Source organism: Tachysurus vachellii, chromosome 13 (genome assembly GCF_030014155.1).
Source record: "Tachysurus vachellii isolate PV-2020 chromosome 13, HZAU_Pvac_v1, whole genome shotgun sequence".
Lineage (NCBI taxonomy): Eukaryota > Metazoa > Chordata > Actinopteri > Siluriformes > Bagridae > Tachysurus > Tachysurus vachellii.
The window spans coordinates 17,453,777-17,473,871 of NC_083472.1; the positions used below are offsets into that span (position 1 = coordinate 17,453,777).

A 20,095-nucleotide genomic window follows, 5' to 3' on the forward strand; every position below is an offset into this window, starting at 1 on the left:
TATTCATATAACAGTCTAATTATGTTTATAAATGATATTTTAAAGTACTACTGTAGATTGTTTTAATATGAGCTCTGACACTGGGACACTGAGGGACTAGCGTTTATAAAGTTTTAATTATAACCCAGATACTAGTCTGGTCCTTGTCTAGGTATGTACTGCTTTTTTATCTGTGTTCCTCTTTGTTCTTGGGTGTATTGTGGAAATACTGAAACATTTTTTTAATAATATTTCCTAAAAGAAAATGTTATGCACCTATTTATAGTCAATATTTAGGAAACAATGTTTCTAGCAAATAAAAATATTTCCACTTTTTTTGGATCTAAGCACAATTTTTTGACAAGAAGTTCAACCATAAATGAAATTATTCATTCATTCATCTTCATTAACTGCCTTATACTGGTCAGGGTTACTGTAGAACTGGAGCCAGCAAACACAAACACATGTAGGGGAAACTTATTGTCTCCAATCAGCATGTTTTGGGAGGAAAACATGAAACTATGTAAAACATGTAAAACTCCACACAGAAAGTTCATTCTGAATCGAACCAGGGGACCTGGAGACATGACTCAGCAACACTACTCCCTAAAAAGACCAACAAATGCATGCCATTTAAGTAAATTATCTTATTACTTGATCTAAATCTAACCACTGGGGGCACGGTGGCTTAGTGGTTAGCACGTTCGCCTCACACCTCCAGGGTCGGGGTTCGATTCCCGCCTCCACCTTGTCTGTGTGGAGTTTGCATGTCCTCCCTGTGCCTCGGGGGTTTCCTCTGGGTACTCCGGTTTCCTCCCCCGGTCCAAAGACATGCATGGTAGGTTGATTGGCATCTCTGGAAAATTGTCCCTAGTGTGTGATTGCGTGAGTGAATGAGTGTGTGTGTGCCCTGCGATGGGTTGGCACTCCGTCCAGGGTGTATCCTGCCTTGATGCCCGATGACGCCTGAGATAGGCACAGGCTCCCCGTGACCCGAGGTAGTTCGGATAAGCGGTAGAAAATGGATGGATGGATGGAAATCTAACCACTTACTTACTTGGAATAACATATTTAATTGTCCTATTGAACTAGTCCATTTTTGTTGTTTTTATGCTTACTGAAATTTTGCTTCAACTAAATTTCTAAACAATAATCTTTTTTTTGTTGTTGTTTTCATTTGTTTTTTTGCAGTTGGTTGGTCACAGTGGCTTAGCACATATGCCTCATGCCCCAGTCCTGGGATTTGAACTCAAAGCCCTTCAAGTCGACAGCATATAACTTTAACTGGTAAAAAGAAATGTTTTCCTATATGTTCCTCTTTATTTTTCAAGCTCAGTCTCAGTCCTTCAAGGCTCTACTGTTGGTCCCCTCTTATTTATGTGTAATCTGCTAAATTCTTGTGTATATGTGAAAGGAGCTGTTTATTGCCTTCACTGTGCCTTCACTATTGCCTTCACTTTATTTATTTTAAGTCTCAATCTAATTACATGTGAGATTTGAAGCACTCAGATGTGAATTGCAAACTTCCAATTTTTTCTGTGACCCCTGTGACATTTCCAAAGTAAGATCATGTAAATGATCTTTTATTTGATAAGATGAATGTGGCCCATGCTAACTGTAAATCTGGTTTCAAATTTGATTCATTCATATTCATTAAAAAGTTGTTATAGATCAGGGATGATACCATAAAATACCAATAATAAATGATAGATTTAGTGACCATATAACCATCATACCATATGATCCAGAACTATTGGCACCCATTCTGAAAATGATCACACATGAATAACACAGGAAATGTATAAAGCCTATTGTGGACTTTAGTGATGTAAGGATGTTAGACTTGCACTACTGTTGTGTTGCATTTACTATTGACTTCACCTTACATAGATTAGTGATGAAAAGAGCTTTAGCTACATATGAATATTCATATCTGTTTTGACCAGAAGCTCTGAGACTTTACACATGCATTACCCGCATGGATTTACCCTCCTACACAGAGCAGTGGGAATAACTGCATCTTCTTACAGGTTACAATGAATATTCATTTTGCAAATGCAAACACACACACACACACACACACACACACACACACACACACACACACACACACACACACACACACACACACACACACACACACACACACACACACACAAACAAAACAAGCATGCGTATTTGCAGTGTCTTTGATGTTTCACTGTATTACGCATTAACAACAGCTGTTGAGCTTCTCTGACCCCAGGCACATTAATGAACTGTTTTAAAGCTCATTTACATAATCATTCTAAAGTGTATTGATGCTACCAAATGGTGTACTACCTATTTATCAATCTTTTGCGTAATCTTTGCCTTAATTTAATCTTTATGGCAATGATATATCTTTTGGGGTTACATATCACTCCAGTTAGACCTACAAATGAAAGCTTTTAATCTTATTTTTAAGTAAGAGTTTCTTGGTTTCTATGGAGACAATTGATTAAGTGACATCCAGCAGTTAGAGGTATAACACAATGCTTTAACTGTATCCGTATCTCTTTAGTGCTCAAAATAGCTGGATCTTTATCTGCATGAATTTTATGCTTACCTCACTACCATGGCCCTGGAAACATAGAAAAAAAACCTCAGAGCTGTTGGGAATAATTCATTTGACTTCATTCACAAATAAAAACAAACAGCAACTCGGGGCACTTCTACTGCCCTGTGCAAGCTTTCTATCTTTTGTGACTGAACAAGTTCAAGAAAATATTATTCAAAATATCGTCAATGTTATTTACCTAATAATATTTGATCTAAAGGAGCTCAATAACAGCTTGGTCTTTTGTGAATTTTGGGACATGAAATTTTGAGACATGTAGAGAAATATGGTTATAATTTGAGACTCAGTATTTAGGTTGGAATACTTCAGCACGCCAAAGATTCTACCATTCAGAAATGAACATTGTCATTGTATGGTGACGTCCTTCTCTTTCACGCTTATAATGAGAATGATATGACATTATAAAACTATACAACTATGGCAATAAAAAGCTCCCATGACCTTGTTTTATGTGGAATTAGAGTCTTAATGCAAACCTTTAGTTGCAGTGAGATGCTCTGTAAACCTTTCCTGTAAAGATTTCCTTAAAAAAATAAAATAAATAAATAATAATAATAAACGGAATACTGCACCTACTATTTGTATCTATATTTCTGTTTTTAGACTCATCTTTTCTTCATTCCAGATAATGCATTCTCTAATAGAAGGATCAGAGGTCAGCGGTGTATCAGTTATGAGAAGGCAGACGTGCCATTTTTATCATTTGAAGAGAGAATTGCTCTGACTGGGTATCGTGTGTATATTCAGCTTGTCAAAAGCCAACATGAGTCACACTGAGCCTGGTTCAGGCTGTATGCAGTGACAGAGGAGGATATGAGGATAAACACTGAATACAGCATGGAATACAGCTGCACATACTGTTTCTTGGTAAAGGTTAGTTTATGCTTCCAGATAAGCCCTGAGCAGAATAAGGGGTGTGTGTGTGTGTGTGTGTGTGTGTGTGTGTGTGTGTGTGTGTGTGTGTACGTATGTATGTATGTATGTATGTCAATAAAACAATAAAACTGTTATACGTTTTAAAAGGATATTTAACCATGATTTATTTTAATCCTACAAACCTCATCTATCCAGTTTAAAGAATTTTTAACTAGACTTTATTTCAACTTAAGAATGAAACCCAATCACATATCTACTAAATATGGCCAGTCTTGCTTTTCAGATAACCACTTCAAAGGTTGTGTTTGCATCAATGATAGATCTCCCACTGCCCTGGTTCGTCCTACGTGCCTCCAAAACCCCCACCACCACACACAAACACACTCACACTTGGCCTTATTAGTGCCTTTTGTGTGATTTCCTGCCTAGGTTGAAACATTATCCCGGCTAACAGTGAAAAGAAAAGTCCTCATTATGTTCTGAACCTTTGAATCTATGCAGGCGCAGATCATGTCGGGCTGTGTCAACATCTGTGGCTGGTACAGTTCATTTAGCCTTCTGTCCAAAAAGCAGCTAAAGTTGCAAATTTTGTCTTGCACAAATGACACTCTCCAAGATACCATGGAAATCAAAAGAGGTGATTTCCAAGCTCATTCAAAGAGAAAAGATCATTCAAATTTACCAAAAAACTATAATATTTAAAGCACCTGTGATGGTTATTATGAAGGAGGCACAAGCTCCATGTGCTTAGCATGATTACCATGTACCTCTGGAGCTGGAGGTCTCGAATCCTACCTCCGCTCTGTCTGTATGTAGAGTTTGCCTGTTCTGTCTGTTCTCGCTATCCAAAGATGTGTGTTGTAGGATGAATGGCATCTCTAAATTGACTGGTGTGTGTGAGAGAGAGATTGTGCCCTGCTGTGGGTTAGCACCCAGTCCAGGGTGCCTCATGTCCTGAGATCCTGGAATAGAGTCCAGGTTTCCCGTCACCCTGTAAAGGATAAGCGGTACAAAAAATGAATAGATTATTTTTAGTATTATCATCATTATAGGAGGAATCTGAAGTTTAAAATAAAAACAAAAAAAAAAATATCACATAATTCTCTGGATTAAAATATCCTCTTGAATTAATCAGACTGACACAGTTACTACGTCTACAGTAAGCTGACTCATTTCAATTATTGAGATGAATGGCATACAGTCTGTAAATTCTTTTGCAAAGATTTTAAATGTTAGGTTACTCTGGAATGAAACATAAGTTTGGACTTGCTTTCTAATAATGGTAATAACATACCAAGCTTCATTATTGTGAAAGTAATGTACAGTATGAGCTGCTTGACCAGAAAATAATAGTTTTATGTTAATGACCATAGCTGAGTGCTCCATGGCCTTGTATCAATACACAATATTCAAACATTTATATAAGTATAATATATATATATATATATATATATATATATATATATATATATATATATATATATATATATATAATATATTTTATATATTATATAAGTGCCGTGTATGAATATTCACCCCTCATTAACATTTCCTCCTTGTTCCTCGTTATGAATTGTCAATGTGACCTCTAAACTGTGTCATGAAAACAAAGTTCTATCCCAAACTCTGAACATCCCACAGGATGCCATTAAATCCATTCATTTAAAAATAGAAAGAATATGGCACAACCTCAACCTGTCATGAGCAGTCTCTCCATCAAATGTCAGTGATTGGTTAAGGAGAGCCAGAGGAGCAGAGGAGCAACTATGAAGCTCGAGTTGGAGCTCACAGTATTCAGAAGACAACCATAATCCACACAAAGCTGCAGTAAAAAATCTGTCAACATAAGTTTATTCATATCAATTTGTTTGAGCTACATTTGAGTTTACTTATTTGTTACACTTACATAAATTCATCAAAATTGACCATAGTGCATGAATGCGCCCTGTGATAGCTTACCTTGTGCCCCGAGTCCCCTGGGACAGGCTCCAGGCTTCTTGTGACCAAGTGTAGGATAAAAAATAGGAGTTCAGTAATCTGTGACTTACTTATATCTACTAAGAAACAAAAGTTCCAAAATGCTCCTGTTTAGAAAATGATGTTGAAATTAAATCCCAGCTTGCTCACTCTTAGTAACCGCTTTGTTCTCATCAGCTGTGTGGTAGATCCAGACTCTATCCTGGGAACACCGATTGGGATTCAGAATGACATACTGGTTGACATATCAGTCCAATCTGTCAGGATCCAGATGTGCAAAGCTGATTGTAAAGTATCCCAGACGTCTTGCAGCTGTAATGCAGCCAAAGGTGGTACTATAAAAATACGGATTCTGTAGGGTGAATATTTAAACAACCAGGAAATGTCAGCCTTATTGTTTAATAATTTCATTGTCACAATAAAAAAATATTTTGAACTTATATGTTACTGCATGAATCCAATGGTAAAAAGTCAAATTAAGCCATTTCAATCCCAGATGTCAGTGTAAAATGTGGAGAGAGTCAAAGGCAGGAATACTCATGCATTATAATATTTTAAAATGATTTAAAGTAGCCCAATAAACAGATAATTTCAGAAGTATTTCAAACGCATGTATAGGATCCTTGTAATTCAGCATATGGCTGTACCATACGTGTGTGAGACATATAGCACGTAACACACCAAATGTGAACATCTAAGAGCATATAGTAGCAGAAAGACGAGAGCTGGTTTGCCCTTCAGAAAAAAAATATTCCAAAGAGCTTGGTTTAAAACAAAGCAGCTTTGTGCTATTTGCTGCTTGAATGACAGGAGAGGGAGTAAAGCTGCCCAAGCAGTAGGAGCATGAGTGAGAGTGACTAGGCTCAATGAAACTTGAATCAGTCTCATGCACTTGGAATTTGTGAAAATACAAATATTGGTATGATACTTTTATTGATAAATAGTTCATTAACAGATCCTAGATAATTAAACCTGTTACATCCTTTCCCATGTACTGTGGTCAGAAGGCATTAGGTGTGCAAACAAAGCCTCTTAATAAAAGTGGATTTCTATTTGGTGTTCAGTGGGCGTTTTTCAAGGTGAACAGTGAGCTACCATCATGAAATGTACCGTGTTCAGCTCTGGCCTCTTCACTGTTCTTTGTGCACTATATGGCCAAAAGTAGAACCTTGTCCAACACACCCATGTGCTTTTTGAACATCTCGTTCCAGATTATTGTCCTTTGCTGTTATAACGTACACTCTGCAGAACCACACTCCTGGAGAAAGGTTGTCTCATTTCACTGTGTACTGCATTAGCTATATATAATTGAAATGACAATAAAAGCTTCTTTACCTCTTCTTGGTTTCTGGATGTTGGAGGATGACTGTGAGGATTTGCTCATTTAGCCACAAGAACATTAGTGAATTCAGGTACTGATGGTTCATCCCAAATGTGTTCAGTGGGGTTGAGGTCAGGGCTATATGCAGGCCACTCAAGTTCCTCCACACCGATCTTGTCAAACCATGTCTTCGTGGAAGTCACTTTGAGCATAGGGGCATTGTCATTCTGGAACGTTTGAGCCTCTTACTTCCAGTGAAGGACAATCTTAACATTACAGCGTACAAAGACTTTCTATACTTTGTGGGAAAAGAATTGAGCCAGATGTGATGATCAACTGTCCACATACTTTTGTCCATACACTGTAACTTGGTAAGATCTGGTCTTTGCAGTTTAGCAACTTAGTTTTTTAGTTTTATCCCAAAAAAGGTTCAATGGCATTGGGTGCTCAATGGCACAATAATGCAGTGTTTCATATTTCTTTAGTTGCAACTAATTAAAATTGAATGGCAAGATAAGCATTAGTCCAGCTATCTCATTTCATGCCAAAACATCTGTGAAGGGGTTTTGTTTCCAAATGAAGCTTCTAGTCCTACCATTTTATCCTTCGTAGAATCCAATCGTGTTAACCGCAGTATCTCTGCCCCATAAACATATGCATTTCTGAACACGTGCGAAATTAGATTAAGGCATGAACATCTGGTCTAATATTATCTTGCTACATGCAAACCAACAGCTTCCAAATTAGACCTTCAACATTTAGACATCAATCAAACACAGTTATCATAGCAAAACAATTAGTGCAAAAACATTCATCTGAACTTTAGGTAATTATTTTGGTTTTTATTTCCAACACATCGGTTGCCATTGCTCCTGGTATTTACGAACAGAAACGCAATTCTGTTATAATGGGACAATGTTTTTAAACTTCTTAAATTAACACATACATTTTTATAAACGTAACTGTGTATTTTAACACTTCTGAGTATCATTCAATGAGGAAAAATCACTATCCACTACTATGCCCCCACCCAGAAAGCTGATTTAGAGTTAAATTACATATTTATTGCTTTTTGACAATATTTCCATTCAATCTATCCATAAACTGGGCTGATGGGGAAAAAGACACGGTCCTAAATAAGTAGTCATTATGGTGAATATTGCTCACAACGAGCAAATGAAGGATGGGGTCAAATTCTGCATGAAAATCATTATGGCCTCCTAAATAGCCTATCAAATTTCAAGAAATTAACTTTCAAGTTGATATTTGTGAAAATACATTAATGTTACTGGCGTAAATAAAGGCTGGATCAAAAACCTGGTATAACAAGAACCTGAATGCTATATTCAAAATGACAAATATAAAGTGTTCCTGTTACTTCCAGTTAATATTTCACTTACAAAATAACCACAGGGTCACGTGTGCAGCTGTACAAATGTGATTCTCTTCTTGTACAAACCCACTGCACGTTAGGTTAATATGTACACATCCATGAACAAGCTTTTTCCGCATGTAAAACAGAAAATGTTTTAAAAGTTCAAACACTTATATAATGTGCTAGGTGAAAGTCGTGTGTTGTGCACATGAAAAAAACTACAGAATACCATGGCAAGCCAGGAGACCCTCTGAAGCTACAGAGCCGAACAACACTGCTGAGTTCTGTGTAAACTCAGGCACGTGATCAGAGAAAGTCTGTCATAGGTATGACTGTATGTGCACACATATTCTCACTAAGTCTGACTCCACAAAAAACAATCTGTGTGTGTCTCTCTCAGCAGGAGCAGTTGCCGCAGCCCTTGACGCTGTTGAGGATCTCCTCCTGCAGCTTCCTGCGCTCCTCCTCCTTCTGTGAGATTCTCTCAGCTGAAGCAGGCTGCATCTTGTCTCCGTCGTTGTTTAGCACTTTGCTGTTCTGCGTGTGCCACAGCTCGGCATATAGGCTGCCTGGCGTGCTCAGGAGTGTGTGGTGATCGCCGTGCTCTGCCACCTTACCCTGCAGCATCATGGGAAATGAGAGATAACAGAGGTGAGACAAGGAGGGTGAGAGGAGAGAGAGAGAGAGAGAGAGAGAGAGAGAGAGAGAGAGAGAGAGCACGGCGGAAATAAGTGGAGGGACAGAATAGATGAGGTGAGAAACAAGGAGAGTTGACGGAAGGCATGATAGATAGCAGAGGGTGAGAGAAGAGAGGGCACAGGAGGAGGCAAGAGAGAAATAGGGGGGGGTGAGGGATTAAGACAAAGACAGACGGAGGTATTAGAAGAGGGGAGGTGAGAAAAGAGGAAATTGAAGAGGGGGCATGAGCTCATACAAGACAGAGAGAAGAATCAGATAAATAGAGAGAGAACGAGTAGAAGAGATTGGAAGGCAGTGATGAGTGGGGGTGGGTTAAGAGGGTGCATGAAAAAGAAGCAGAGAGAGAGAGAGAGGGGAGAGTGAGAGAGAAACTCACAATTAAACTTCCACAGAGCAGTCGAGGTTAATGACAATTTACAGTATCTATTTTTTGTCACGACTGTCGTGACAGTAGCCTCCTCTTCGGTGATCTAGAGCTCTCTGTTCCTCATACTGTTCTGTGCAATAAGTAAACAAAAGCTGTGCAAGCTCGCGCTCTCTCTCTCTCTGACACACTCGCACAAAATCTGGCAGTTCAGACAGGCTTTGCCTTGGGAGCGCTTGAAGAGCCCGTATGAGTGTATTACAGTGTTGCTCGGCCGAGTATTATCGACTGTCTTAAATGGATGTGATTCTGAAGCAAATGAGAGCACTGAGATGAGGGCCAATGGCAGATGAGCCAAAGAAAGAGGGCGGATGAGAGAAAGAAGACACAGACCGCGAAAACATGTAACGGCCCTGAGCAGGCTCACACAGGCTGTGTGTGGGCGCGCTTGCGGCACCAGGTCCTAAAAGATTGCCAGATACAATAACAAAAAAAGAAAAAAAAAAAATCAAAAAACATATTAAACAAAAAATTTAATTAGTTACAACGACAGCTGAATACGACTGAAACTACTTTATCACTAATGTGCGGGCTGTATTTTAGACACAAGCACATTTGAGATCCATCCTTTCAAGAAACGATTTACAGCAAAACCAACTCCTGCAGCACGCAGTGTCAAGATGATCTATGACCTCCAGAAGGCATGAGGCACAACCTCTGACCTTTGTCTCCATGCTTCCCCCATTCCCAGGGCTGAAAGGTCTCTACCCATGAGAGATGCATGGAGGTGTTAAAGCTAGAGCCAAGCATGAAGCACTACCACTCATTATTTTAATGAGCTCCAGCACCCCCCATCCTCCCTCTCCTCCTCTCCTGAGCACCACTGATGCTCCCGAACATCTCGTCCGTGTGTGTGCGCAGTCATTATGCCCTAAATCACACAACTCGAAAACATTTCTATTTACAATATTCCACTTTCATTTGCAGAAAACTACCTTACCTTTGAACACGATGTATTAAAATCAAGATTTGTCGACTTCTTGCTGAGCAACACGTTCAGTACTCCATTCAGCTTCACTGTATATGTGACAAATGTTTTTCCTGCAATTGCTGAAATTGCTGAGATGGAATAGTAGTGACACAGATAATGTTCATGGTCTCAATGAGCTCTCAATTCACAACCCAGCCACAAAAATTACTCTTTTCTGCTGGCATCACTTTCTTATTTTTTACCTCTAAAAAACATCAGGTTAATGGCATCTATACTTACAGCTTGCTATTTAACCATGCTGGCTAGTAACCATGACAACGAACATAAATAATAGTTTAGGCTAGGCCTACTGTTACATCTGCACTACTGGAGTGTTATAATGGTAACAATAGCTTGTGATGTGTGTGTGTGTGTGTGTGTGTGTGTGTGTGGGGGGGGGGGGGTAGCAGATCATTTATAGAAAATAACACTATTTTACATCATCCATCCATCCATTTTCTGAACCGCTTATCCTACACAGGGTCACTGAGAGCCTGGAGCCTATCCCAGAGGACTTTCTGGATAGGGTGCCAACCCATCACATGGCACAATCTCACACACACGCTCACATTCACACACCTCAGACAATTTAGAGATGCCTAACTATTAACTATATTGTCTAACTGAGATCCTCAAAGGCTGGACACAGTTCAGATGTGAACCCAGAAGAGTGGCCTAGCACTTAAAAGAAAAAATACTGTAGGAAAGCCAATGCATGAAAACATAAATACCATAGAAGAGTCAATGCATGAAAAAATAAATGAGCAATCTTTCTTTTAGACTGACATGGTTTCTGTAGCAGATCCTCTGTGGTGGTTTATACAATTCAATGCTTTTATGTAAGCTATATAAGTGAAGGCAGCTCATCAGACTAGAGAGAACTAGAGATGTCAGAGAGGGACGTTACCCTTTCTTGTAAATGTTGATGAAAACAGAATAGTTGGAGATGAATGAACAGAAAAGTACCCATTCAAAATAGTCTGGACAACAGCAGTAAGTAAAACAAGTCGACATTTGAGCACTTTAATACAGGCTCCTAAATCATTACTACAATGATTTACTCGTCTTCAGAGTCTATGGTTTCGACTACTAATTTGGGGAAATTATATTATTTATATATATATATATATATATATATATATATATATATATATATATATATGGGAAAGTCTGTTCACATCCTTCACAACAGTCATGTGCACATCCTTGGAACTAGTCAATTGTGATGTGCTTTAGTTTATGGCTGTAAATACGACAAATCAGTCATTAATGGATACGCATTAAAAGGTAAATGTGATCTAGTTCAAGCTATTTGCTTGTAGCTACTGTAGTACAGAATTGTTAATTTTTTTTTTTTATTCTGAATAACATGAAAGATTCTTCAAATTTATTTGATATAAACTGTAAAGGGTTTTCCTGAGCCAAACATGTCCTGATAAAAGGCATTGTCTCTTGATATAGAAGAAAAAAAAAATCAAGGGAGTCAAGGGGGTGTTTGATTGTTAGTTGATTGACTTTTTAAAAACTCTATGTAACTGAACCCTTAAAAATTGTAGTTGAGTACCTCTGCTCTTATTGATTAGCGGCACTTTCCTGACAAAAACAAATAAACAAATAAACAAACAAAATAAAAAAAACACGCATGAACTCATTACAGCTGAACTGACTCCATTATTTTATGACAATAATAATAATAATAATAATGACACAGCCAATTAGCCATTTTAGCTTTCTTCCACTAACAGAGGACAAAACCAGTGATCAAGTTTTGTATGTGATGTGTTTTCCACAGTTCCATCGCTAAACTCTTGGGCAGAGAAAATGGCCTTATTTCCACATGACTGCACTATTAAATCAGTACTGCTTATGAAACGATAAAAAGCCTGTCGGTTTTTCGAGGTCATCTTTGGAGGACAGAGCACATGTGCTTCCCAGGTCTCCTCTCTTTCGCACACAGGCCCAGCTTCTGATTACCAGCATCATGCTCAAGGCCACTTCACCCCAGAGCACTGCTTTCTTATGGTGAGTAGAAAAATGTGCACAACAGAAACACTCACCATCATAATCATTTCTCAGGATGGTATTGATCATGGAGATGTTAACTCTCAAATCCAATCCAACAACGCTTCGCGTTGGATTTAACATTTATCTTCAATAATTTTAAGAAATAACAAGATTCGAGTCATTCTCAGCCGCTATTAATACTATTTAAATCAACATTAGAAGTATTCCAAAACAATATTGGGGGAAAGAAATGATCTGCATTTAAGGGTTTTTCATCCAGAAAGTTTTCCTCCAGCCACCAGAGAACAGTCTCTAAACCCCTCAGCATGGTCCTCAACCCTGAAATGCTCATCTCTATGATTCACTTTGGATGGATGTAGTTAATTCAGCTAAATGAATGAACAGACAGTATGTGTGTGTGTGTGTGTGTGTGTGTGTGTGTGTGTGTATGAAACAACTCCTATTTGCAAGGCAAACTAAACTTAATTACTCCTACACATGATCGTACCTGATTCAGCACGATAATCTTGTCTGCATCCACAATGGTGGACAGCCGGTGGGCAATGAAGACAGATGTCCTGTTGGTTATCATTTCTTTCACGGAGCTCAGAATGCTCTAGAAATCAACAAGGTAAAATTCAATCAATTTCAGAACATTCAAATGAACCCCAAACCCCCCAGCCACCTGCCCCCACAGTGCTGTTTCTACGAGATCCTTCCTGTTCATCTGCAATATCTAGCAACAATATGATTGACAGAATTTATATGAGGACTTCCTTGTGACATGACACATGAAGGAGAGAAAAAAATTGCTAAATAAAAAGTGAAAGCCTTCAAAAGCAAACATTGCCTGTGTCTGTAATAACTTATAAAGCCTCATCCTTATGAAGAAAAAAAGCCCAGTGAGCTTCCTTCTTGAATGTAAATATGAAAAATGTGCAACGACACTGAAAGAAAATTATCTACATTCGATTGAAGTTCATTGTCGATTGTACTTTTAATAGATAAATAGCCATACACCAGCACACCAGTGAAATAAGAGCTATTTTGCTGAAATACTGTACTACACTGGCTATATTGGATAAATCTTTGCCATCCAATTATTTTGAAAGAAAACACGCTATCGTTATATATACGTATTAGAATGCATATTTTGCGTCAATTTGCTTTTGGAAGTAATAATACTTAAACAAAAAGCATAACAAATTAATTTAACATGATCAAAGAAATCACCAGTTCAAGCAAAAAATGTGTACACGGTTATGACTGTGACTCTATGCATATTTCCAGTCAGAATTGTGTACGATGTTACCCAGCTAAAATTGCTCCGTAAAAAGAGCTACCTCTTCAGTAATGGAATCGAGGGAGGAAGTTGCCTCGTCATACAGCAGGATAGGAGGGTTCTTCAGGATCGCCCTGGCGATGGCCACACGCTGTTTTTCTCCACCTATCAGCAGCCAGAAAGATGTGAGCTCATTAATGAAGGAATTATGCAATACATCATTATACATATTTATGTTGATATGCATGCACTTCATAGCCAAGGGCCCAATTGACGCTATTCACATTTAAGTGTGCTAATTATTATAGACAACTGTAATTACTGCTGACATGCTTTTATTTCTGACCTTGAATAATTGTGCATGTGAGTGCTTTGGTCACTGCACGTTACATTCGTCACCACAGTGTTTCTCATTAATATTCTATTAGATTTTTTTTAGATTGGGAAATTGTATCAGTAAAAGTATTTTGCTTTCTAATAAGAGCAGCTGTCTCAATTAGCACAAAAGCTGAAAGCTCTATTAGTACGAGACTTTGGACAATGAATAACCAAATGACAAAAATCTAAAATTTCTCAAATGATTTAAAAGATCATCACTATGTGCTGCACGCTGTATTTATCCAATCATGATTGTTGACACCACAAATATTCTAATAAGAACATTATCCCAGACATCTGATGATGACTAGCTAGGATTAACCCCAGGTACAATATGAGCAGTGTGAAACAAAATAACCCAGGATTCTATTTCCACAGAGTTCACAATGACCCATTAACCATTTTTACAAAGGTGCGAGTTAGTGAATGCAACATATTCTAACATTTGTCTATTAAGCTGAATCATATGGACTTAATAAATGTAATAATGCACTAGTTAACTAGCTCACTGTTCTTTAATACAAACTGATTTAAATGAATAAAGTTGAGTATCTGAATACTCAAACGGAGTATTCACAAGACACCACAAAACACCGCCTGCCATTTATTCAGAAAATTATTGTGGCTAGCACCTTTATTTTCTCTCAGCAGGTTTAAGGTTCTATGACAGCTTTGCACTGCATTTTCACTGCATCAGTGCGCCGCACAAAAGCACGTTAGTGAACCTGAACGTCCATAATGTTCATAACGTACATTATGTACACTGCCTCACCCTCTCTAGATTCTCATCGGCACTTGATATGAATTGCTCCTTTCAGAATTTGCACTTTACTGTGGCGTATGTTGTACCTGACAGTTTCAAGCCTCGCTCTCCAACCTGTGTCTCATATCCATGAGGCATTTTGAGGATGGCGTCGTGGATGCCGGCAAGCTTGGCTACTTGATATATGTCCTCTGGTGAAGCGTTGAGGTTACCGTACTGCAGATTGTAGAAGATGGTGTTGTGGAAGAGGACGGCGTCCTAAAGAGCACAGAGACAAATCGGATGTTTGCATCAATTGTTTGTTAAGGCTAAACATAGACCGTATATTAATGTCTCCAAAAATCTATTACCAGGTTGTCTGCATTGGGACTACTATGTCTGAATTCAGTATTGAGAGTTCAAATAAAAGACATGAAGAATAAAGCTACTATCAATCAGAAGTGTTTTTTTTTTTTTGTTTAGCAGAAATCCAGTTGAATATCCAGTTTACAATCCATGTGCTTCCCGTTTCAGTAATAAGAACACTAGTATTACATTTCATGAATAATTTTAGATGTCTTGAAGCCTCTGCAGAGGACACTGGTACCACTGAGGTACTAAATTAGCTTAATGCTATCATAACAACATGAGTGTGCGCCATCAGGCAATGGAATATAAACAGTGTAGGGTTACACTATTATTAGTCTGTGTTTCCATATAAATGTCAAGGGAATTCATCAGTTCTGCCTTAGCAAATGTGAGGATCATCAATGAGTATAATCAAATTGTAGTCTTCATGTTCAACACTTAGTGGCACACAATTTGTTGTGCTACACAAGCATTAATACATTTGTACTCACAATTTTCCACCTACGTTTTCAATCCTATGTGCTTTATCAAACTGGCTCTGTATCTGCGCACCCACTTATTGAATGCCATGCAGCTGTTATTTCGCATTTTACAAATAAGCTCCCCAGACAAAAAACAACTGTCACAGATGTCATCATTTTTCCCCCCAATACGTGGTCACGCCTCATTGCTTTAATAACAGAGTCAAGTCTGCCAGGATACCGCCAGTGTCTCGAGATCCTCCTGTCAACTTTATACCATTCTTCAGCTAACTGGCGGGGCACACACCTGAGAGTCTGACCAACAACAATCAATCAGGTTTTAAGCTACATGTATTGGGACTGCACTGATTTTGCATTTGTATCAGGACTAATGCTAAAAATTTATGTAATACCTTTATCAGTTAATACAGAGGAACAATAGTATTGCAGGATTACTGTTAACTGTGAATTCTTTTATACATACATATATACATACATACATACATATACACATATACACATATACATACATTCATATATATATATATATATATATATATATATATATATATATATATATATATATATATATATATATATATATATATATATGTGTGTGTGTGTATATATATATATATATATATATATATATATATATATATATATATATATATATATATATATATATACACACACACATATACACATATATATATATATATACATATACACATATATATACACATATACACATACATATATATATACATATACACATACATATATATACACACATATACACATACATTATATATATATATATATAAATAAAAACTCACCTGAGGCACCACACCCAGAGCTTTCCTTAAGCTCTCCAGGCTGACATCTCGAATGTTCTGGCCTGCAATATAGATGTTACCTCGCTGGGGTTCATAGAAGCGAAACAGCAACCGTACGATTGTGCTCTTCCTATTTAAAAAAAAATGTTTAGCAGTAGCTACTAGAGAAACATCATAAAACTGGACTTCCTATAAGCTGGTGATAAAGAACAGGAGTGTTGCTTTTACCCAGATCCGCTCCCACCAACAATGGCCACTTTTTTCCCAATAGGTACTTCGAAGGAAACCCCGTTGAGGACCTTTTGTCCCTCCAGATACTCGAAGTAGACATCCTCAAACCGGATCGAGGCCTCCTGTGGGGTAACAAGCAGTGGTGGTGCCAGATCTTTCTCCTGCAACACAGAAAGCACACAATGGTTGGGTTTATTTATTAGTGAAATAATAAAAATATATTAATAATATTTGTGCAGCAGGAGGGGAAAAAGACAATTTTACATTTGTCATTTTAAACATTTACTCAAAACGTTCAATTGAGAATTTAATGTGTAAATATTGAGAATCAAATGTGTAAATAGTTCAACAATAATAAAACATTGAGAATTTACATAATTATCCAAAGCATTAAGAGAAAAAAAAATGCATTTAAAAGCAAAACTTGCGCACATCTGAGGTATGTTAAAAATACCCCCCCCCCCCCAATCACATTCAACCAAATAAGTCAAATTTTTAGGTGAGCTTAGCCATTTTACGTGGTTACGACACATTAATGATCACTGCCAACAACTAGCCAGATTTTATTATTATATTCAAAATAATTATAGGCTGCATACAGAATTAGTCCAATGAAGAATGAGCATCATCAACCTCAAATGGAGTTTAACCAGCACCCCCCATCCCCCAAAGAACAAATACTGCATATGAATACTGTATTAAATGTTATGCAAACGTATAATATTCAGATACACAGACAGAGCCAGGGTTAAAAATATATGCCTACTGCAAAATGCACTGACATTATGGAAAAGCCAGAACAATAACGTCCTGATGAAGCTGGGATTGCGCTTATTAACAAGAGGAACAATTCCACATCATTGACAGTGAATTGGCTCAATCAAGCAGGCCATATTAATAAATCAAACTAAATGAGCGATAAAACAACTGCAGTGGGGCGTGTAGCAGTGTCTGAGTAATAATGTACGGCATAAAGACTTGGAAATCGGTCTACCTTAATCTTGGTGTCCACACTGAGCAGAGTGAAGAGTGTGTTCATGTCAATAAGAGCCTGTCTGGTCTCTCTGTACACTGTGCCCAGAAAGTTGAGGGGCAGGGAGAGCTGGAAGAGGAGTCCGTTTACCATCACCAAATCTCCTACGGTCATGGTTCCTGTCAAAATCAGTGACAACAATGAAGGAAATTCAGAGGCAGATTAAATTCACGCGTGTGTGTGATCACAGGCATTTGGAAAGAACGTGAGAAAGTTTAATACAAAGGTGACGAAACTCTCCTGCCTGCATAATCACCTTGGACATGAGCCAGGCTTGAATGATATATTTTTATGTTGTAATGTGAGAAGAGAAAATCATAGATCTTTTCTGAAGCATGTGTGATATTAATGGGTTGTTAGCGTACATTTCTAAGCAACAAATACGTAGGACACTTGGGTTCACACTGGAGCTTTACTATATAATCCAGTTGTAATTTTACCACTCCTGAGATTTTACTGAAATAAAAAATACATTTCAATTTACTCATTAATATGAAAAAGCTTAAGGTTCACTACGCAGTAAGGATCTTCACCTGCCAGTATGCACTTGCTAGCCAGCACCATGACGGCTGTGATCCCCACACTGAAGATTGCGCTCTGTCCAAAATTTAGCATGGCCAGGGTCGTGGTTGTCTTCAGTGAAGAGGACTCGTAGATTTTCAGAAAACTGTCATATCTCCTTGCTTCATACTTCTCATTGTTGAAGTACTAAAAAAAAAAAAAAAGTGAGAGAGAAACAATTGAGAAACAAGCAGAAAGGGACGTTCATGATAGCTGGAGGCCTGCATGTGTATTGAAGTTCACAGTTATTTGAGGACATGCAAGGACAAATGGCATAAACAAAGCCTTTCTCCATAGTCAGGTATACAAACTGCATCTGTAAAACTGCACAGTAAACAAACTGCACAGTAACTGTGTAAACTTATGTAACTGAAAATAAGTGAGAGACTTAAATTTCAAAGGATAACACAGACTGGTGCTCTTCTAGCTAAAACATATGTTGAGGTGCAGCGGAGATGCAGGTGGATTTGTAAAGAAAAGTTAAAGAAATGAACAAAATTCAGCACACGTTTAAGGGCCACACAGAGAAGCTGTTGCAATGAAAAATCTGAAAGCTGAATAAAGAGATTATGGTGGAAAATGAAAAACTTGTGGTGCTGTTAAAAAAAAAAAAAACATAACTGCATCACAGCAACATTCATTAGTTTCAAAACGTGACAAACGGAGGTGAGGTGATAAATGCAGCTTATTAAATGAATCGGTTTTATCAACAGAACAGCCGATGACATTACATTACAAAAAGCTTCCATGCAAATGAGAGAAGCAAACTACAGGTCCACGCTGACAGTGTTTTGAGACCCTTTTTGCTACACGCAGAGAACCACTTGGCTTCATTAGCACATTATCAGTGTGTGTGGCAGCCTCCACCGGCAACATGATCAAAAAAATTATATCTCCTGGACCGTAATGACAATCAGAATATTCCATCAGATCACGGAAAACTTAACAAGAACTTCCTGTGCCAATTAGCTCCGGGAGAGAAAGGTATCAAGAAGCAAGCAGAGGAGTTTCATAGCAATTTCTTTGCTGTCAGGAAATGTGCTCAACAGGATAGAGGAGACAAGTGTGCAGTAAAGAAGTGTTTGTGTGTGTGTGTGTGTGTGTGTGTGTGTTTTGATGTTCTGCAGAAGCTTTTGCGAATGTAGAACAGATTAGGAGTGGGTGGGGATCTAATTATGTATGCACGCTGGCTTACAGTGATACTAAATCCAGCTGCATTGACATCAGTGACTAGAAATAAAGCCTTATACAGAATACATCTGTGCGTAACAACAAGGGCAGAAAAAAGCAGGCGGAATAGAAGAGAAGAAAAAAAACAAGAATGTGGAGAGCCGAAGGCATTAATCAAAACCATCAGTGGAGAAATGTTCAAGACTAATGCAGTAAACAGAAGGGAAAAGGATTTCTAAAGAGAGTTAATATTCTTCTATCGCACAAATTTGCTTTATTTCGTACTCTGCTTTGAAATACCAAAGCAGATTATCTTTATTTTTGTGTTTAAGCATCACAGAATAAACGAGCTAATTAAACATGGCAATCACAAGGGAAATGTTCGTGCCAGTAAAATGTGCCAGTGGCTCGTGACTGGGACGACGAGGGTGACTCACCTTTACAGTCTCGTAATTGAGGAGAGAGTCGATGGCTGCGTTTCCCGCATCGTTATCCGCCTTGTTCATTGCTATTCTGAACTGGGTCCTGTTCAAAAATACACATCATGTCGAGGAGAGTTTAACATTTACCAATATGTAACATTTGTAGTAATGCTGTTGTACCTGGTCTAAATTCTACTGCAATGTTGCCACTGAAAATCCTCAAAAAGGACAGAGGAGAGTATGTAGAAATAAAAGGTATACAATGGATAATAGAATAAAGTCTATGGGATGTGCGGTTACAGGAAAAGAATCAGTGTGGATTATTCTTCTCAAACAGTCCTCAAGTGGTGTATTGTTTTTAACACCACAGCAATTTCACAGCA

At 38.0% G+C, this 20,095-nt stretch overlaps 1 protein-coding gene across 1 annotated transcript in view; it reads right to left on the reverse strand.

Moving 5' to 3' along the window:
- Window positions 1-7,573: 7,573 nt before the first annotated feature.
- abcb7 (ATP-binding cassette, sub-family B (MDR/TAP), member 7) overlaps window positions 7,574-20,095 on the reverse strand; it is a 29,123-nt gene continuing 16,601 nt past the window's right edge. The window contains exons 8-16 of the mRNA XM_060884657.1: window positions 19,728-19,815; window positions 18,093-18,267; window positions 17,521-17,678; window positions 16,524-16,687; window positions 16,296-16,425; window positions 14,734-14,905; window positions 13,568-13,671; window positions 12,733-12,840; window positions 7,574-8,745 (exon numbers count right to left, since the gene is read on the reverse strand). Coding sequence (XP_060740640.1) covers window positions 8,524-8,745; window positions 12,733-12,840; window positions 13,568-13,671; window positions 14,734-14,905; window positions 16,296-16,425; window positions 16,524-16,687; window positions 17,521-17,678; window positions 18,093-18,267; window positions 19,728-19,815 — 1,321 coding nt within the window. The 3' untranslated portion in view covers window positions 7,574-8,523. The remainder of the gene's footprint in view (window positions 8,746-12,732; window positions 12,841-13,567; window positions 13,672-14,733; window positions 14,906-16,295; window positions 16,426-16,523; window positions 16,688-17,520; window positions 17,679-18,092; window positions 18,268-19,727; window positions 19,816-20,095) is intronic.